This window comes from Fusarium odoratissimum, assembly GCF_000260195.1.
Source record: "Fusarium odoratissimum NRRL 54006 unplaced genomic scaffold supercont1.6, whole genome shotgun sequence".
NCBI classification, from domain to species: Eukaryota; Fungi; Ascomycota; class Sordariomycetes; order Hypocreales; family Nectriaceae; genus Fusarium; species Fusarium odoratissimum.
The window spans coordinates 831,393-850,831 of NW_022158692.1; the positions used below are offsets into that span (position 1 = coordinate 831,393).

General features: G+C 48.5%; 5 protein-coding genes across 7 annotated transcripts; 3 read left to right on the forward strand and 2 right to left on the reverse strand.

The window, feature by feature from the left end:
- Positions 1-167: 167 nt before the first annotated feature.
- On the reverse strand, positions 168-3,751 carry FOIG_04934 (uncharacterized protein). The gene has a single exon (XM_031203265.1). The coding sequence runs from the start codon at positions 3,040-3,042 to the stop codon at positions 526-528; it is 2,517 nt and encodes an 838-aa protein (XP_031066844.1). The 5' UTR covers positions 3,043-3,751; the 3' UTR covers positions 168-525.
- Positions 3,752-4,197: 446 nt separating this feature from the next.
- FOIG_04935 (uncharacterized protein) lies at positions 4,198-15,593 on the reverse strand. 2 transcript variants are annotated; one of them, XM_031203267.1, is made up of 5 exons: positions 12,365-15,593; positions 11,011-12,195; positions 5,207-10,964; positions 5,057-5,111; positions 4,198-5,000 (listed from the first exon to the last, which is right to left on the reverse strand). In XM_031203267.1, exons 1-3 carry the CDS (start codon positions 15,469-15,471, stop codon positions 9,671-9,673), a joined length of 5,586 nt encoding a protein of 1,861 aa, XP_031066846.1. In that variant the 5' UTR covers positions 15,472-15,593; the 3' UTR covers positions 4,198-5,000; positions 5,057-5,111; positions 5,207-9,670. The 2 variants fall into 2 exon arrangements, with proteins under 2 accessions (XP_031066846.1, XP_031066845.1); XM_031203266.1 differs by having other exon boundaries at positions 5,057-10,964.
- FOIG_04936 (uncharacterized protein) lies at positions 6,951-9,571 on the forward strand. The gene is made up of 2 exons (XM_031203268.1): positions 6,951-9,155; positions 9,314-9,571. The coding sequence occupies exon 1, from the start codon at positions 8,499-8,501 to the stop codon at positions 8,958-8,960; it is 462 nt and encodes a 153-aa protein (XP_031066847.1). The 5' UTR covers positions 6,951-8,498; the 3' UTR covers positions 8,961-9,155; positions 9,314-9,571.
- Positions 15,594-16,760: 1,167 nt separating the features above from the next.
- On the forward strand, positions 16,761-17,973 carry FOIG_04937 (uncharacterized protein). 2 transcript variants are annotated; one of them, XM_031203270.1, is made up of 3 exons: positions 16,761-16,946; positions 16,996-17,411; positions 17,470-17,973. In XM_031203270.1, exons 2-3 carry the CDS (start codon positions 17,024-17,026, stop codon positions 17,793-17,795), a joined length of 714 nt encoding a protein of 237 aa, XP_031066849.1. In that variant the 5' UTR covers positions 16,761-16,946; positions 16,996-17,023; the 3' UTR covers positions 17,796-17,973. The 2 variants fall into 2 exon arrangements, with proteins under 2 accessions (XP_031066849.1, XP_031066848.1); XM_031203269.1 differs by having other exon boundaries at positions 16,761-17,411.
- Positions 17,974-18,251: 278 nt separating this feature from the next.
- On the forward strand, positions 18,252-19,320 carry FOIG_04938 (uncharacterized protein; the record flags this gene model as incomplete). The annotated part of the gene is made up of 3 exons (XM_031203271.1): positions 18,252-18,825; positions 18,874-18,940; positions 18,990-19,320. The coding sequence occupies 3 exons, from the start codon at positions 18,252-18,254 to the stop codon at positions 19,318-19,320; spliced, it is 972 nt and encodes a 323-aa protein (XP_031066850.1).
- Positions 19,321-19,439: the final 119 nt, after the last annotated feature.

Below are 19,439 nucleotides of genomic sequence, written 5' to 3' on the forward strand. Positions count from 1 at the left end.
CCTTTCATCATGACCCGTCTCTCGGGCTATTTTGGCGCGAGTGGCACACGGTCATGTTGCCGGTGGCCCAGATTTGCCTTGTTCGGCCTTCTCTCCGATGGACCTCAGTTGAGCCAAACGAGCACTCACTTATGAAGAAATGGATAGAAGAGATTTGTATGATCATACAAGGATTCACATTATCTAACTTTTATCTCATTTTTTAATCTGGAGTTTCAGCGCTCAGCCGATTGTCGGGATGGTGAAGCCCATCGTGCTACTGGCTTGGCTCCAACCTAAGTTTCCTTCGTAATTCGATACCATGATTTGAGCAAGTCATGATGAGAAGATGAAGGTTTTAGCCGTATGCAGGCTCATCTCACTAAAGTTTCCCAGAAACATCTTTCCAACACAACTTGGTTCGGCTCACAGTGAACGAAGTCAACTCTGAGCAAGAACTAGTACCTGCTTGCTTCACTCATCAGACTTCCATTTCACCCGAAATAGCTGATATTACAATATATACTACCCTAATAACACACTCCCCTACTCAATAACAATATCCTCTCCCAATCTCCGAAGCGGCAACTCCTCCACCATCTTCTCCAACCGTCCACATCTCTTAACAACATCCTTCGCCTCCTCCGGAAATCCCATCCTCATCCTCCCAACCCTCTCCCACACGATCCTCCCCTCCCTCTCCGTCCTCTCAACAACAAGAAGCATAACAAGCGCCTCTTCCACAAACCACAGCACCGTCATTTGTTCACCGCGCGCATGGCGCTCAATGTACTCTCGCATTGAACCGGCCCCGCGACTCATCCGTATGTCTACGCTGACGCGGTTGAAGATCCACCCGTCGGGGTGAGAACGTGCTTTTACGCGGTCGAGAACGAAGGGATTGGGGACGTGGATGCCGTAGGGGCGGATGTGTAGATTCGGTGGTGAGGGGGGCATGCCAGTTACGGCGGTCGAGGCGCCAAAGTCATAGGCTACGCTTCCGTCGCGGTTAACGAGGACGATGTTGGGTGAGTACGTCCAGCGAATAGAATTAGGGTCATTACGCGATACGTGCGTGGCGGAGACGTAGTGATGGTGGTTATGCTTGCGTTGAACGGCTTTTGTATCGGGATCTACCACTGTGATGGAGGAGTAGAGATCAACGGGGCCTTTCCAACCTGCCCATGTCCAGCTGGGCATGTGAGGACGTCTTGTGGCGATGACGCCTTCTTTGTGGTGCCAGAAACATGTTGAGAGAGCAAAGATGTCGCGGGTGCGTGGGAGACCTTGGACTGCTGGACCTTGATCCATTTGTGGTGCCCAGAGGGGAATGCCGAGGATGTTGAACATCTTACCGCGACCGACGGTGGTCTCGAGACGTCTTAACATTCCGAGGAACGCATCTAGCGAATCTCGGTCATAAGTCAAGTCTCGTCTTGTGTAGTTTCCGATATGTTGGTCTGCTTCTCGGAAGATGCTGAGCGTACTTGGGTCTTCAGCCTTGCCGGGTAGTCTCTTCCAACGCTCCCAGCTTCCATCGACGAATGAAACACCGTTGAATAGACCAGGGCGCATAAAGTCACACATCCGCTGCTCTTCCATGTCATGGTAATACTCAAGCGGTAGGATGAGCGACTCAGGACAGCACATGCCCTCGCATTCCCAGTACATCTGCTGATCCGTAAAGATCAAGCGCCGTCTCGCAAGAAGACCTTCTTGATATGTCCAGCCTCGCTGATACCACGTTGAGTTCTTAATCGCCAACCGTGGATCTTGAAGACTCGATACAAGTGTGATGTTGGAGTTGACGAATTCATACTTTGGCTGAGCCGGTCGTGTTCGTGATCCCACGCCAGGAAGGCCATAATCCGCATCCTCACCGCAAGCTGCAATGATGGCTAATATGGCACCTTCAAAGATATCGTCCATCCTTGCAATCTGCTGCATCCGCTCCGCAGGTTGAACCTCCTCCATGCAAAGACGATCAACCCAGAGATATCTGATACCGAGATCTTTAGTCGCTATGACAGCATCCCATACAACCTTGGGCCATGTTTCTGTCGTCTTGTTTCCCCAGACATAACTCAAAGCCGCATACCGTTCTGTGATGGACGCAGTGACCACCTGAGGAGGATTCTTTGCGCAGTCGACGAGCTTGAAACCCGGCATCTCTCGCGTAACGGGCTTTCGGCCACATCGTCCCTGGTGATAGAATTCGCAGAACCGTAGCCAATCCACTCCAATAGACATATCAATAACACCCTCCAACTCACGACCCCAAATACCACGTTTCTGCCAACCGGCATTATCGGTCATAGAATTCGCACGTGAATGCTTCCCTTCTGATCTAGCGCTGAGAAGTTCATTCGGTGGCTCAGGCATTGTTCGATAGAGCATACCAGACCCACGGAACCAATCGGCGCTCACATCCCAGCTCAACGCGCCATCACCACTCTTTTTGGGCACGACGCCTAGATATGCTGGGCTAACGCCTTTGATCTTATTCTTTGCTGAGTGGCCCTGCTCAAACATGCTCTGATTGTCGATGAGGTAATTTGTATCGCGACTTGAGAAACCAGAGAGATATAGATCGCCCTCTCCTTCGCTGGGAATGTGCACTGAGAGAAAGAGCTTGCAGAGGGGACATTTCGTGATGAAGCGATTCTCTTCAAGCTCCTTTAACCGCCCTAACGAATGCTCCTTGTTCTCAAACGTATCCGCAGATGTCGGATTCAGAGCTCTCGTGAAGAAATCATCCATGGTGTCAAACGTAGAGTCGATATCAGCCGCCCAACCCGCACACGCAGTGCACAGATTGGGGTCTTGCGGCTGCCCTCCCGATCTATCAGAATGCGCCGAGGGACTGCGACTCTTGCGCCAGCTGATTCTCCGTATGAGAGAAGCTCTCCTGGGCTCTCGGTCGTCATCAGCCGGGGGAGGATCCACAGTGAGATGCTGCATCATGTTCTTGAGAGGGTTCCGTGACCGACGCCTCTCGACGCCACCGCCTGGTGAGACGGGAGGCGTGATGGTCGGTGTACCTGGGTCCAGCATATCCGGCATTGTCACATACAATCGTGAGAGAGTGAGTTTGGTGAGATTTGAGTTCGGCTGCCCGAAGATGAAGTCGTTTTGGCGCCGTTGAAGCTCCGTGATTCTCGGGGGGAAACCGGGTGTCTTTGACCCCCGTCTCGGCTGCTAGATTCCGGTTCTCCACTCTTGGCACTGGCGCCAAAGATAAAAAAAGAATAGAAGAAAGGGCGAAAAAAGAGCAGGGGTGTTTCTTATTAGTGGCGTTTAAATAAGGGGAATAAATGCTGAAGAGAAATAAAAAGGGAGAGTTGAGATGTAGAATACTTGGTAGATGATTAGTAGTAGGCAGTCGCTATAAAAAGAAGCAGAGCCGCTGCCAAGTTAAATATCAGGCGGTTATTTCGAGATCAATACAACCAACAGACTTGTCAAAGTCCTTAAGACGCGGCGCAGGTTGGTTCGTGAAGCGGGGCTTGGGGGCCAAGGGATGGAGACAAAGAAGGGAAGGAAGAAAGAAGCGGTAAAGAAGAAGAGGTCCTTTCAGTTATAAGAGAAGAGTCATCAAATATTAGAGAAGAGTCGCTGATGGTATATTACTCGCCTCAAATTAGATATTGGTAGAAAAAGCGGCAGCGAGATTCGATCCGAGATGAACACAGCAAGGATCAACTGAGACACCCACACGGACGGACTAATTCTCAACCTGGGCGATAATACCACCAAAAAGACTTGAATAAAGACTACACTTAATGAAAAAAGAGCCTGATATTTTGTGAACGAGGCTGGCGTACACAGCCTCACTTGGCAATGACTTGGCAGGTTGAAAAGATGCAGAGGATGAAAAAAAATGAGCAAAGATTCACGATGACGTAATTTGATGATTGTGAAACAGCCTCACAATTACTGACGACTGTGCTCTGTATTGGGTAGGCATGACTGAGCTGTACAAGTGGGTTGTTAGGTGGTTTTTGAATCCTTTTATGGCGCAGCGATCACAGAATCTCACTCAGATCAAACGCTTTGACGAGATGTACCCTGTAGGATCTGGTTTGATCCACAGCTAGAGAGATGATCCTGTCGCCAAAGATAGATCATGAGTGCGACGGGATCTCATTGTTATTACACTGCCCTTTTCAAGAGTGATTTCATCAAGACATCGAGGTTGGAGTTCAAAGTGCATATAAAGCCTATCGATCCATCTGCGTAGAACAGGTTGGTGTAGATCATGTCAGCCTTGAAGCGGGGAACATTGCTTTTGTCTCTACGTTACCCTATAGAATCATGGTAATCTGATAATCTCACATTCCTTATTCTACTGTTACTTCTCTTCATTCATCCTTTGACTGCCTTTCACTGGGTGAACAGCATCGCACCCATGTCAAACCGGACCGTCGCGCTCCTCCATGCCAACATCCGAACCAGAAATGCCATCCTTTCGGTCGTCTCCATGAAACAGCCCAAAAGAGGGGTCAAATTCATCTGATCTTATCCATCTCTAGCATAATTCCAGCTTAGCCTCCAACGGTTGCAGCGGCTATCTCAGATTTCTCAAGGATCATCTGCTTCTATCTCTTGCGTGTGACGTTGTTTAGTACAGAGCTAGGAAACTCTAATAGCCTCACCATACACAATATCATGTCGCTCCGATAATAACTAGAAGAATCGAGATCTATGTGCTATTGGCCAGTTCCATGTAAGGCGAGTCAGGATATCACATGAGATGAGGTTCATGTTCAAGGCATGCAAGCTTCAATTGTCTCTAAAACTGCGCTACCATCGAAAGTTGGCGGTTCCAGTTCATCGCCAGCATGCCTCTTTCTTTCTTTCCATTCTTTCCATTGTACTTCCGACTTGCTCATTGATCTCGCATTGATGATCTCGCATCGAGATGTCCTCCTGTATCGTGTCATGGAAGCATGGTCCTTGAAGGCCTGCGAGTGCGGTTGTCATTGCCGAGGGTCGTTGGTGATGGAAGAAGGAATTTAGTGCTATCAAGTAATCAGGATCTGTTCTGTATATGATATTGTGTTTGGTAAGAGCTCACCTTGCAGCAAGAGCAGTTTTGGCCGCAGGCAGAGGCCTCGTGGTTACAGCAAGAGCTAGATACTGTCAGTAAACATTCGGTGTTTCATCACTACAACTCGTTCAAGCTCGAGGAGCATGAAGATGCAGTGGCAGATTGAGAGGAGCTCACCAGGGAGACATGTTGATAGTTGTTGGTGAAGAAGGTCTTCGAAAAAGTTGTAAGTGTTGAGTGTGTTGAAGAGTGAGATTGTTGGATGATGAACAAAACCCAATTTGAGCGAGATGAACCGCCCTTCTTATACTTTTCCAACCCTCATATTCTCAGCCATCTTCCATCATACTCCATCTCTCAGTTGCCTGATTATCGCATCCAGCGTGGGCATGGGCGTGGAGGAAGGTGGGAGTGACTCCACTCCATGTGCATCACCAACTTGTCTTGAATCCAACCAAGTCTCAGGGTCCTCCCAAGTCAAAGTGACCTTCACCCCGCATGCCCATGTACGATGTGGGAGGCCCATGTTTCTGTAATTGGCCGAGATGATGCATAGTGGTTGCGCCGAGCCTCCACTACAGGGAGAGCTCTCCACCGCGAAGCTCAAGCTCAAGCTCTACTCGCGCCGTCCCGAGATGCAGCCACTGCGAAACGAGTTTCATGGCTGCCAGCGTTGCAATACAGACTTGATCCTATTGAACCGAACGGCATTAGATGTGGAACTGGCAGTTTCTTTCCAGAATAGGTAGGATTGGTATGCTACTGAGGCCTGCTGCTGACCTCGCAGTGGGATCGCCACGTAACGCATGCAGATGTAGTTCTCAAGACATGCCCAGTATCTATGGATGTCTTAGCTTGAGCCGATTTCCGATAGCTCAGTCTAGCTGCCAGGGACAAGGCAACACCTGAAGCAAGTCAGGCTTCTATGGAACTTGGACAATTGGGAGTGGGGGTTCATCCCAGCGATGATAGAGCTTTAGAACGGCTCAAGCCGGACTGACTAAAATAGCTTCGTTCCTTGTCCACACCGGTGAGTAGGGGCCTGAACTAGGGTTGCAAGAGAAAGACAAGAAGGATGTTGTACCTCGAGACCCTGCGTTGAAGCCGGGGTAGTTCCCCTTTGGGCCTACCGAGATGTCTTGTCCTGTACGTGGACGAATCAAGAGAATCGATATGCCGGATGGGGGTACACAGAGTGAGAAGGTGTAAGAGGAAGCGATGAGAACGGATATGAACATGTGAGGAATAAGAGTTAGACTTATTCGCCGAGTGGGGTAGTGAACCAAGACAACGAGACGGACGGATAATGTGAGGCAACCAATAGCAGACGAGCTATGTCTGATGGATGATCATGTTAAAGTGAAGCCAACGACAATCGAGTAACGTTTGCCGCTGAAATGATAATCAACAGTCAAGATAATCATGCAGTAGCTGCATAACGAGGGCTAGTTCATCATCGTGATACGTGAACGTGACGAACCAGTGTGATGAACAAGCCTATCAACAACAACGGAGTGTGATAGGCACAAGTGAGACGAATCGATGAGGGATAATCGAGAACAACGTGGGCATGGATGGGGACCACAAAACCCGATACATTGACGGTTCAGAATCCATCAGTTCTGTACCATTCATGCATGCATCCCGCGCATGCATCTTTAGCAAGATTGGGCAATGATTGGTGTGTTGGGTCCTCTTACACCAAGTGAGGATGGGAAACACAAGGCAGTGAAAGTATATCCTAAAGCACTGGTGAAAGCGTAGGACTATTACGCCCGTGCATGATGAGACTTTAGTCATGGGAAACACATCGGGCTACCGGAGGTGTGGGTGCGGATGTGGGAGTGAAAATGGGATCGAGAGTGTGTGATTGATCCATGGGAAACGATGAGCTGTCGTGACCCACGTCTAACGCGGCAAACGGACATGATGATAGGGAAGAAGATATCTTGAGGGAAATAACGGAGAGAAAGAGGGGCTAGAGAAAGAATGAAGCTGGGACATGAGAGATAACGGCGGAGACTTACATCTGTGCGTGACGATCATGCTAAGACATGAGAATGCCTACTGTCTTCAACACCAGGTATCTCTGGTAGAGTGATCATTATTGGATCAGCCGAAGCCAAGCGTCTTCTCTCTGCCCTTCTACAACACACCAAGGGCAGAACAACGTCATCTCATCATGAGCATCAACTACTTCACTACATCATCATCACACACCAAAGTCCGCTATCACACGGAGGCAATCCGGGATCCAGGCATCGTTTCCATACGGGGGAACCGAGAGTCTCCCCACCCGGTCCGAGCTGATAGTAATGACGCCTGAGTTGGTCTTGTATCCAGTCATAATAATCTAAAGGCGTGGGATGGGGACAAGGTCTCGGAACTCGGCTGGGTAGTTTGTATCATCATGAAAAGTCGAACCGGGATATCTCTCGTGGGGGGACTCAGGGACATGGCTTCGTCGTGAGACTCAAGAGTAACAAGGCCGTGATAATGGGGCTATGGGTCGTGGACCATGCGAGAGGGCGTGGGCGAGCTTGTTGAGGTAAATGTTGTATCCACGGTCGGGGAAGTTGAGTTGAGTCCGGGCTGAGGTCGAGGTCGGTACCGAGGGAGACCGAAGGAAGCGATGAACAAAAGGAGGCGAGTTCTCTCGATCCAAGAGACGGATTCCGTGATGATCGAGGCTGGTGGCTGAAGATAGTCGAGCTGCTGTTATATTACTTCCATGGAAGAACTTGAGTCCACCGATCCATGGGACTTTTCGGGCATAGCAAACTGACACTGATCAGAGAAGTATTCTCTCCCAGGTGCAGGGCGATTCAAGACTTTCTCCTGTAATCGGCGATCAATGACCAAGCAAGTGCTTGTTCATCTTGAAGACTCCAAGAGTCAAACCAAGGGACGACCTCATTCTTATACTCATTTCTCACCGTCTCAGCCTTATCAACAACCCCCAGGGTCCTCCCGCTAGACGCTGCAACAATGATGCAACGCACACTATATCAGCATCGACAATATCCGTGATCAACTCTGTTTCTGGCTGTTTTTCGAGGCCATCGCATCAAATTTGGTGGTGTTGGCACTGGAAAAGACATCAGGGTTGTCCATCAAGGTGCTCACTTGTCTATCCGGGTTCTCAAAACCAGATAGGGCAGGCACATGACGATAGTGACGTGATGGAAAGATACAACTGAATTCTACTGAATTGAGTAAAGATAAAAAGTACTCTTATATCTTGGACTTAAAACGACCTTTATGGGTAGAAGATAATTGGTTGACTGATGAAAATGATGTTATGACTGTTTACTGTGAAATGGCCGCAGATTAATGAAACAGCAATTTGTTACTCTTCCAAGCCAAACGGTTCCCTCTGAAGCTTTTGGAGTGAATTATATATTCAAAAGCAAGACTTGACCAAAAACCTTGTACTCTTTTCAAATACGACAAAGTGGGTTGTTGGTATATGTACTCCCAGCTCCAGCAGGACCAGCACAGCTTGCTTTCCATCATGTATGTCACAACATTTACACCCCTGACCTCGACTCTCTTTCGGTTCCAATCAGCGTCAAATTCAACTGCTTCTATCCTCATACATCGACCAAAGAAGCTGTCCGCTCCAAAAATTCAAAGACGATATTCAGATGACAATTTCTTCCCCATCCCCCAATACTCGAGTGATATGCCGAGAGACGAAGCTATCTTTGCGTTTATGATCTTTTCAACCTTGAGATTGCAGATAAGTTCTATGATATTCCGTCCATGTATAATCACTCCTGGCCAGACAGCTATCTTCCATCAGCTTCACAATGAAGCCCCTTGCCTCGCAGGCTCGTCCTCCTGTACATCGATACATCTCCTCAGGTTTCCTCGACTGAGCACAATTCAGTGTTATGTCTCTTACAATCTTTACATTAACTCGATTTGACCATTGTACTTTTCTTCTAGTTGCTTGGGTCGGGAGATCCTACATTCGATATCCAACACTCCCTCGAATCCATCATCTTGTATACAAGTTTGAATATCTCGACGCTACAAAGGCTCCAATTCTTCGACCCTACATCATTGCCATGATTAAAATACTGGTAGATCCAGGATGTAGTCTGTTCTAGATAATATCACGGTATGCCTTCTGGTCTTTTCTTTTTTAGTTCGAGTGTAGCGTTACCTCGCCTGCCACTGTTCATCGTCAAGGCATTGAATTAGTACCCCGACAAGGTCAAAGATAGGACCTAAATACTTGCTTCTTCTGGTCTTGCGTTTAAAACTCATTTAAAATAGGGCGAGACTTTTGCTACGCTGATGCTACTGGTCTTGGTCAAGAGACATAATGAAATAGTCTAAAGACCTACTAAGTTAGACTAAACTTGCCTAAGTCTTTTTGTCGTTTGGGATCAAGGTCCCAAATTTTCTTGCCTCCAGTTTTGGCGCCAATTCATTACAATACATGTCTTCAATTGAGTTACAATTACAATTATCATCTGAACTATCCTATCAGTCCTTTTCAACACCTTGCCTCAAATGCATCCCGTCCTATCATACAAAGCAATCCCCAGTAAGTAATCATACAGAAGGCCTCTAGGCTCTACGCATCGGAACCTTTGGCTTCTCAACATACATGCGGGTGCGCGTGTACAACTAAAACTGCGCAAATCCCGGCACAAAATCACAAAGGAGGACAGGCAATACTCTCCCTCTCATACCCCTCTTCATCCTCGCAACTCGGGTGAGCAAGTCCATCGTAGACTCTGTTGGCAGCTCGGGGATTTCATCACCGCAGCCTGATACTTTGTATGCCGCCTTTCGTCGGCCGGACCATGGTTTTATAGGGACGAAAGGTCCGTTGTGTGCTGCTTGTGTGAGACACTTTGTCTCGTAGTGACGATCGATCAAGGCCCATTGAAGTAGGCGGGGGTAGAGCTTTGCTGCTTCGGTGACAGATCTCGCAATGACTTCACCTCGTCTTCCGGTTGTGAGGTATGCCAGCCTTGCACCGTGACGGACAAGGAGCTTGAAGCATTTGAAGGCTCCGATGCTAGCAGCAAACATCAATGGTGTTCCCTTCCCATGCCACTCGCGCTCAATGTCGAGACCGACGTCAAGTAGCACCTGCAGGAGCTTCGGATCGTCATCGAGGATAACGGAACATGCTGGAGTGTATTTCTCCTCCGGTTCAGAGTTCACTAAGCGAGCACGATACTTGCGTGGCATGCGCTTGATGATCGCTTTGAGCTCCATGGGCGATAAATTCCTATTAGCAAGAATCTCGCTGATTAAGAGCGGTTCCTGTTCTGCAAGTCGATAAAAGTCAAAGTTTCCGTTCAGTACAAATGACATGCCCTCGGCACCCCCAGAAATCGCACTCGTGAGAGTACTTCCGGTGCCTGGGCTTGCCTCGTAGGGATCCGCCCCAAGCTCAATCAACTGGCGAAGGACATCCACATCGCCATGAACCGCTTCGAAAGGAATGTTGTAGAATGTCACAGGGCTTGCGCCATTTTCCAATAGGCAGCGAGTTACTTGGAGGTCGCCGTGGGCGAGAGATCGCTCCAGGGCTGATGAGCCGTGGGCACACAAAAGATTCGGGTTGGCGCCCGCTCTCAAGAGTGACAACACCATATCCATTTGACCATAGCCAGCAGCCAGGTGTAGGGGGGTTACAAGTTTTGAGTCTTGCGCATTGACATCGGCTCCGCTTTTGATGAGGAGTTTGGCCACTTGGTGATATGTCGTTGCGCCATAAAATTGATGGCCGCCATCTCTGGCAAGGCAATGTATCACATCATGCAGAACCGTACTGTGGGTTGCGTCAGTATTGCCCGAAGTAACCTCCTTTCTCAAGTTCAGAGCGTAACGTAGAACTTTCTCTTGAATGCTCTCATCTGCAGAGAACTCGAACCCAGCAGTAAGCCCAAAAGCCCTAATCTTAGCCCTGCTACTTGTCAGTATGACCTCTTGTTCTTCTACGCATCACTTACCAGTATACCTGAGCATGCTCAGTTAGATGGTTGATGAATATCTGAAGTACCCGTATCTGATGTTCAATAATATCATGGCCACTATTCCGGGAGGAGTTGAAAAGGGCTTGGATCGGTGAGATTGGGAGATGGAACCATATCATCCTCGCTTTCAAATAACCATCTAAGCACAGTTTGAAGAAGGAGTGTGCTTTTTCTGGAGGGATAAAAATGTCGGTTGCCATCAGCGTTCGAAAATTCAGGCATGCGCTAAGAAGTGCGTTGTAGCCATGAGGCCAATGTTCCTCACACCCAGCCACGAAACCACTAAACCCCAACTCCACCAGTTCTAGCATAGGTCGGATCTTGTTGGTCGTTGCCGTGTAACTGAGAAGGGTACAGCCTCCACAAGGCATTATGGCAGACGCTAAGTCCTTCCGTGAGGTGTGGTCAAGGATAGACGTGAACAAAGGGTCACGGCTTAGTTGATAACGGTCTATCGTATCTGCTATCATGGCGCCTAGTTGTCTTGGTTCGGAGTTTTTCTGCTCGTGGGTTGCTTCGCCATGAGATGACTCTGGCAGCGACTCACTGTCAGAGTTGTCATCTTGGGCTGGGACTGGGTTCAATGAGATGATACCCATATCCTGGGGATTATCGTAATCCAACAAATTGTCTTTCATATACTGAATCAATTCTTGATTGCCACCAACGATTGCCAAGAACAGAGGGGTTCTTCCTGACAGGTCTCTCACACTGAACAGACTTTCCGAGTATCTCTTCAATATCTTCACACAATCCAGGGAACCAGCCTTTGCAGCGAGGTGGGCGCATGTTCTGCCAAATCTTGGACTAGTAGCGGTGATCTTGTCAGCTAGAGGTGTGGCCTCTAAGAGTGTTGTGAGGGCATCACGATGCCCCCCGGCTGCCGCGAACTGCAAGGCATTGTAAGTGTCGCGATCCTCCATGTGTTCGTAAACGCCTAGCCAAGGAAACTCTGCCGATCCGACTTTCTCGATGATCATTTCAAGGATAACCACATATCCAAGCTTAGCGGCAAGAAGGTAGGCACTGATGGAATTTGGCGGCGCCAAAGAGGCATCTGCGCCTCGTTCAATCAGCAATCGCCCCAGGAGGATCCTCTTTGAACAGATCGCTATCGTGAGCAAGGACGGGGATGATGCGGGCGACCTCAATGGTAAAGCACTAAGGAGAGAAAAAGAGTTAGTCAGACGCTGCATAGGGATGTCAGAAGACCCGAGATCTCCATCCTAAGTTGCGCAAGAACTTAGTGAGGGAGGATGAGTTTTGAAAACTTGAGGAAAGTGTAGGATGAGTTGAGGAAAACTTGGTAAGTGTAGGATAGAAGACTTACGGAGTAATTTCCAAGCCGTCAACGTCCATTCCGCAATCAATGAGCTGACCTAAAATCTCCACAGCAATCGCTTCATCGGGCACTCGTACGAGCTCCGTGAAGGTATAGTGTTGCTGCTGCCTAATCTGATGTGGCTTCGTGCCACAGAGAAGGGGTCGAATCATGCCAACGTCCAAGGGCTGGTTATCAGCTAGGAAGGTCTCAAAGACCGATTTCCCTTCCAGGCTCCGCCGAGGATTGTGCACGTTGCAGCCGCATTGAACGAGTAGCTTGACGAATTCTGACATGCGGAAGCTGACGGCCTTCGATAGCAGATGTGCCGCCTCGTCTTCGTTGAAAAAGCCCATGATCCCTAGCTCGCCGTCCTGCAGATTCTTGTCGTCCAACCAAGTGGCCAAGATAGCGGCGGCAAACGGGATGTGCCATGTCTCCCATCTCGGAAGACTGACAGACTCCTGCCCTTTCGTTGCTATACAGCTGACCGCCCACTTTTTAGTCTCTTTTTCGTAATCTGCAAGGGCCCCGGCTTTCACTAAGCACGATATAGCCATGCATATGAAAGAGGTGAGGAAATAGAGGTTTGTAGGATGTTCAAGCGAATGTCTGCTAAGCAATGGGAGGACATCCTGTGTAAACCGCAGCCAAATGCCTCGTCCAGTTGAGTCTCGCGATTTGAGGACTTCTGGCGTAAGAAGCTGCATGTAGGCGCTGCGTGTCATGCTTGGAGAGCAGGATGGGTGTGACGATGGGCTACTAGTCAATCGACCTTCCTTCAATAGCTTGACGTTTGTGATGACTGTCTCTGCTGCCGTTGTGCCATCAGCGAATGGCCGAGAGGGTCCAGCCCTGTCAAGTACCAATGAGACCAGCTCCGGGCAAGCCGACATGTTAAGTGACTTGAGGAGTAATTCATCATTCATGTTAGCCTGAGGAAAGAGATGGAACAGTTGTTGTACAAGCCCCGTATTGCCCCATTCGACGGCCCATCGAGCCAGATTCTCGTTGCCCTCCGCTCGTAGATACCCTTGACTTTTCTCGAGCAGAAACCAGGCTGCAAACGGGGCGGCGGCCGTGGAGGTCTTGGGAGACTGCTGAAGAGCCTCGACGTGACAAAACGCTGACTGCAGTGGCGTATACCCTTCTTCATCGACGGCGTTCAAGTTGCGGATTTTGTAAGGATCGTTGTCCCACAGGAATCTGAGTATGTCGTCTTCGTTAGTAGCGGCGAAGTAGTGCCAAACATTGCGGCCGCCATTATCCTTGTCAAAAGTCGGTGCAGCGTGTTCGAGAATCAGCTTAGCCATAGGACTAACTTCATTACAGACCATGAGTGGTGTGCGACCACTCGAATCTCTGGCTCTGATTTCGGCCCCAGCTTGAATCAGCATGTCCAGAATCTCATTCTGTGCAGACTCAGCAGCCATGTGGAGAAGAGTCTCTTCCTTATCGTATTTGAAGTTGGGATAGAATCTTGGGTCTTTGATCAGACGATCCACCAAGATCACATTGAAGTCCAAAACAGCAGTCCTAACGACAGCCGCAAAGTTGCTGTCTTTCAATGTGTCCACCTTTCCATCAGCCAAGGGGGAAAGCCTGATGTTGGCGTGCACCATGAGTCGAGCTACCAGCTCTTGGAGCCAATTGTGCTCTGTGGACTCCCTTTCGATGTCGACCAGTGTCAAATCATAGATGTATGTGAGCAAACGGGCAAACCGAGTTCGATGAAGCAGACCGCGCTTGACTACAGGCTCTCGCTGTAAAAGGAGACAAAAAGAAGGGTCCAGCGCACCTCCTTTAGCGATGTCAGTGGATCCCTGGCTGGCATTTGTAAATCCTTTGATGATGTTCGTAAAGATTGTTTCATGTTTGGTCTTCATTGCAGTCCAAAACGCCAAGCCTGCTAGTGATACCTCTTCAGTAGCATTTTTCCAAGAATAATGAAACGTGCAGTCTGCGCCCTTCTCGACAAGCAATAGGATAGTTGCCGCCTGATCAATTTCAGAGTCATTACCAACGAGGAGAGTCGACCATGATACTGGCTCCGTACGCGTGATAAGAACCTTGCTGCCTACGAGGGCGCAATATAGTGGCGTGCCGAGAAGACCGGGTTGGTTGACGTTGGCGCCCATTGAAAGAAGGTCTCTGCAAAGATTAGGCAACCCGAGGGCAGCAGCAATATGAAGTGGTAAGACAGATCCGTCGCAGAGCGCATCAGTTAGCTCGAGAAGACATCTTGGCGAAAGGGCCATCGTGCCGAATGTTCGAGGGTATGTCTCCCTGGCATACTCAAGAACCCACTGTACAAAGTTGTACGACTTTTGCATACGGAAGAGGGAGCAGACTTGGGGTCGAAGTTTTTGCCAGTAGATCTCTGCGTATTTGGGCCACCGTATAGCCGCTATTCTATATGCTGGCTCTATTATGCGGCGTGACTGGACTAATGTGATCTCTTTGTTATATTCTGCGGGTTCGCGATCATTTTCAGGCGAATTAAGGATATTCAGCCAAGCGGAGACATCTTCGGGTCTTGCTTCTCCCTGTTCATCGTCATAGGGGGTCTGTACAGGTGATTCGATAGCCTCTGGGTCATATTCCTTCTGGACCAGAAGTTGGGGCAATGGTTCTGATTCGAGTAGGGTGAGCCGAAGTGAGATATCCTCGAGAGTGTCTGAGATTCCGAGCACGAAGGCTAGTTTGGATCGAATATCATGGAGTGATGATCTGGCGGCTTTGATCCCATCAGAAGTGGCGAGGTGGTGAAATGACTTTATGGCAGTGAGGAGTATCTCATACCCATCGACAATTGGCCATTCTTGTGAAGGGTCATTTTCGGATCCTGAGGCGCTAGGGGTGATACCCAGGGTGCTATCGGCGGTATCATTGTCTGCAGATAATTCAACGATGAGGGACTCAAGACTATAAAGTGTGCCTCCAAGGAGTCTTAACTCGATAGTCAAGGATTTGAGGTCATTTCTGTCAGCTTTGGCTCCGTTCCCTGCTGTTACGGAAGCAGATGCAGATGCCTTCAGATGTGCACTGATGCAGACACAAGCTTCAAATGTGGAATCCTTCAATGTGCGTATGGTCTTCAACAGTGGAGGCGACATTTTGCTGACTCAAGCTCATGTTGTTTCTGTTGTTGCTGTGATGATAGCTTCTCTACGAAGCATAAGAAATCGAGGTTGTACCATCGAGCGCGAGATGAAGAAGTTGAGTATGAAAGTTAAACATTCGTCAGTGGAGGCTCAAGGCTACCGATGTCATGGGTTGGCCGTGGTGGATGTGGAGGTAATGGTTACCAATCAGCACAATTGATAGCGGAGCTTGGACCACTTAAGCTGCAGTGGCCTCGCAGAAATTCAAGACCTCGAGCCTAAGTGACAAGAATAATTGTACAAGTTTAGAACAGTTTATGATAGACTTAGTATAGGTTTTGGGCACATTTTATATAATTTAGTAAATATTTGGCATATGTTTGACCAAGGTACCAATAGTTAGGTACTGGCTACAGGTCTCTAGCCTCTGCACACCCGAGGCAACCTGGACAGTTCACAAAAAATGGCACTTCACGAACGAAGCATAATAAACTACCAAGCTAGGGGAGGCGAGAAAACCTCAGGCCTGAAGCCGAAGTGGCAAGAATAATTATATAAGTTTAGAAGAGTTTAGGATAGGTTTAGTATAATCTTCTAGTAGATTTAGTTTTAGTAAAATGCTTAAATAAGTTTAATAAAATTTTGGGAAGACTTGTTATCTATTTAGCTAAGGTATTTACCACCTCAAGTCTCTGTGCATCCTGATAAGGTAAATTGAAGGTTATAAGAAAGCATAAGAGTTACAAAAAATAACACTCCATTAACAAACCATAGACATCCAGCCAAGTTGTGGAGGCAAAGAAAGCTTCGGCCCTCGACCCTAAGTGACAAAAATACTTAGGTAAGTTAGCATAATCTTAGAAGACTCTTTAATGAGTTTGTTTTAACATCATATGCCAAGGTCCTAAGTTCCTTGCTCCCTGTGCCCAAGCTGAAGCTTCTGGTTGCGAAACGTCGTGATCGTAGTAGTCGTAGTATGCAGCCTGAGTGCTTTTGAGTACTGTCAGGGGTTTGCAGTGCTAAAGAGCCGCATTGTGGGTTGTGAAAATGAATAGAAACTCAATTTACTGGCATCGAATATGTCCAGAAAGGGCCCATAAGATAAATACGGATTGGAGGAAATAGAAAGTCAGCACCAGTAAATTATTGGACATTCATTCCAACGGTGACATGAGAACTAAGCTTCATGTAACCAAGCTTCATCCAGTGAGCACACGACCACCATGACTGATCTAGAACCAATGAGGAAACGTAGAAGTCACTAATCTGCCAGACCGTTGAACAATCCGCAACTTCTCAATCGGTGCATCAATACTAAAATCTGAAGCTACTGTATCGCAAATCCTTCTCAAGATTCGCTATCAAATGATTGTCGCCGGCTGACTCACACGGAGTGATCAAGACGAACCAAAACACCAGCTTCCTCATTCGGAATCATACAAGCCCCTCTCCGAATTGCCTCATCAATCAACATCTCCAAGATAAATGTATAAAAACTAAGCCAAGACCTTTACAATAGCTCATTCAAAAACCTAGAATCCCAAATCAGTAAGATATAAACACAATGTCATCTATAACAATCCGCCCCGCCACAATCGATGACAGCGACTCAATCGCAAACATCCACTACGAGGCACTACAGTTCTACCACGACTTCTACGCCGCCTTCTTCCAGCTCCATCCCCGCGATCTAATCCCCCTCGCGACAAGAAACGCCCTGCAAAACCCGGGGCAGCAGCACTTCTTGGTAGCTGAGCAAGCGGGGAAGACAGTCGGGTTTGTGCGCTATAAGGAAGTCGTTAAAGACAAAAAGCCGAACTCGAACGCGAAGCCCACGGCGTCAGTATGGACGGTTAAAAAACACATGGAGGAACTATGGGCTTGGTTTAATGAGAGAAGTGAAGAGATTGATGCATCCAAAGAAAAAGCCGTTGATGGGAAAGATCATATTGGTAAGTGTTTTCTTTGTTGTGACTTCAAGTAAAGTGGCTTGCGTCTAATGCGGCGTAGAAGTGATGCATCTCATGGTCCACCCAGACCATCAACGGAAAGGCATCGGCGGCCTATTGCTCCAATCCGTTACCGAAAAAGCCGACGCCGCTAATGTCCCAACGCTGATCGTATCCTCCGTCGAGGGCCACGGCCTCTACAGAAAGCACGGCTTCGAGTCGCTGGGCACATGGACAGTCGACAACGAGGAATGGGCGCATAAGATCGCGGAGCACGAAAAGGCGATCGGATATACAGACGGAGTTATCGACATCGAGGACAAGTACAGAGGGATACGCGAGGTCGAAGATAGCATGATCCGGCAGCCCAGCATCCGTGTTGCATGATTCGCCAATCTCAGCAATTTAGTGTGGATACATAACACCGTACCGTTCTCTAGTTCGTATTCGTTTTCTCTTCCAGAAACAAAAGAAAAATTAAGAGAAAATTCGGGAATTGGGTGTGTCCCCGCTCCAATCACGATAAGATCAAGATGTGCAAATCCAGGTACAATGGCCTAGCGAGCCCCCCTTCAGAGAGCGTGGGACCCCTGTGGGTACTACGCCATCCATTGAAATTAACCCTTGGAATTGGGTCTTTTGCGGCATCCAAACACCCCCGGCCCCGAAAGGAAAGACACCGCTGGCGGCAAGATTTCAGCGGAGCTCAATCTTAATAATGATGTGAAAATCGCATGATCTCAGTCCCGTTGTTCTTATCAATCTTTCTCTCCTTCATCTTCATCTTTTTTCTTGCAATTCTCTGCTGGTGTAGCTGTAAATTCACATCGCAATTGCTTCACCATGGACGCTATACTCGAGCTCCTCGACCCGTATGTCTTCGATTACGGATACGCATACCTTTTCCCCCAACAACAGCTCCAATCAACAAAGGCATACGGAAACTCAACAAACTACGCCTCGTCTTCCAAGAACTTTGACGATGAGTACTCTCTCAACTTTGGCTCGTCACTACCGCGCGACGACATCTACCGCCAGAGCGCTTCCATTCTCTTGATCGCTGGCTTCGGCGCCGCCTTCATCTATGTCATTTCCGCCGCCCTTTCGTACTACTTCGTTTTTGATCGCCGTCTCGAATATCACCCTCGATTCCTCAAGAACCAGATCAAGCTCGAGATCCAGTCTAGTTTCTTCGCCATTCCCATTATCGACCTCCTCACGCTCCCTTTCTTCCTTGGAGAAGTGCGCGGTCACAGTCTGCTGTACACACGAATTGACGAGTACGGCTGGTGGTGGTTGGCCGTGTCTACTGCCCTCTACATGATCTTTAACGATCTTGGCATTTACTGGATTCATCGCCTTGAGCACCATCCCAGTATTTACAAGTATGTTCACAAGCCTCACCACAAGTGGATCAGTAAGTCAAACTCTCTTTCACCAAATACCGCGCTAACAAGAGCTTCAGTTCCCACCCCCTGGGCTGCCATTGCTTTCCACCCTGTCGACGGGTACCTCCAATCCCTCCCTTACCAGTAAGTAACGACTTCTGCGCCGCGATTGACCTCTTACTAACGTCAACAGTGTCTTTGTCTACATCTGCCCCATGCAGAAGCACCTTTACATGTTCCTCTTCGTCTGCGTTCAGATCTGGACCATCCTTATCCACGACGGCGACATGATTACTGGCCATTGGCTCGAAAAGTTCATCAACAGCCCTGCCCACCACACTCTCCACCACATGTTCTTCACCTGCAACTACGGCCAATACTTCACATGGGCCGACAACTACTGGGACTCTCACCGTGCTCCCATGCCCGAGCTGGATCCTATTCACGAGGCGGTCCGAGTCATGCGCGAGAAGGGCTTGGTGGACAAGGATGGAAACCCCATCAAGAAGTCCAAGGATGAGTAAATGCAGACATGACATTTATGAATACTTCACCCTCGGGGTCGTGTCCAACTAGAACAGACCGACCATTCCGGTGCCGGCACCATCACATCACGACTGGAGTACCCTTGGCCTCACAGCAT

Excerpts from the sequence above, each read along its gene's own strand:
- FOIG_04934 (XM_031203265.1), bottom strand. The coding sequence starts at position 3,042 with ATGCCGGATATGCTGGACCCAGGTACACCGACCATCACGCCTCCCGTC.
- FOIG_04936 (XM_031203268.1), top strand. The coding sequence starts at position 8,499 with ATGTACTCCCAGCTCCAGCAGGACCAGCACAGCTTGCTTTCCATCATG.
- FOIG_04935 (XM_031203267.1), bottom strand. The coding sequence starts at position 15,471 with ATGTCGCCTCCACTGTTGAAGACCATACGCACATTGAAGGATTCCACA. Across the intron at positions 12,196-12,364 it reads GACGGCTTGGAAATTACTCC|TGCTTTACCATTGAGGTCGC; the intron begins GTAAGTCTTCTA and ends TTCTCTCCTTAG. Across the intron at positions 10,965-11,010 it reads GAGCATGCTCAGGTATACTG|GGCTAAGATTAGGGCTTTTG; the intron begins GTAAGTGATGCG and ends GACAAGTAGCAG.
- FOIG_04937 (XM_031203269.1), top strand. The coding sequence starts at position 17,024 with ATGTCATCTATAACAATCCGCCCCGCCACAATCGATGACAGCGACTCA. Across the intron at positions 17,412-17,469 it reads TGATGGGAAAGATCATATTG|AAGTGATGCATCTCATGGTC; the intron begins GTAAGTGTTTTC and ends AATGCGGCGTAG.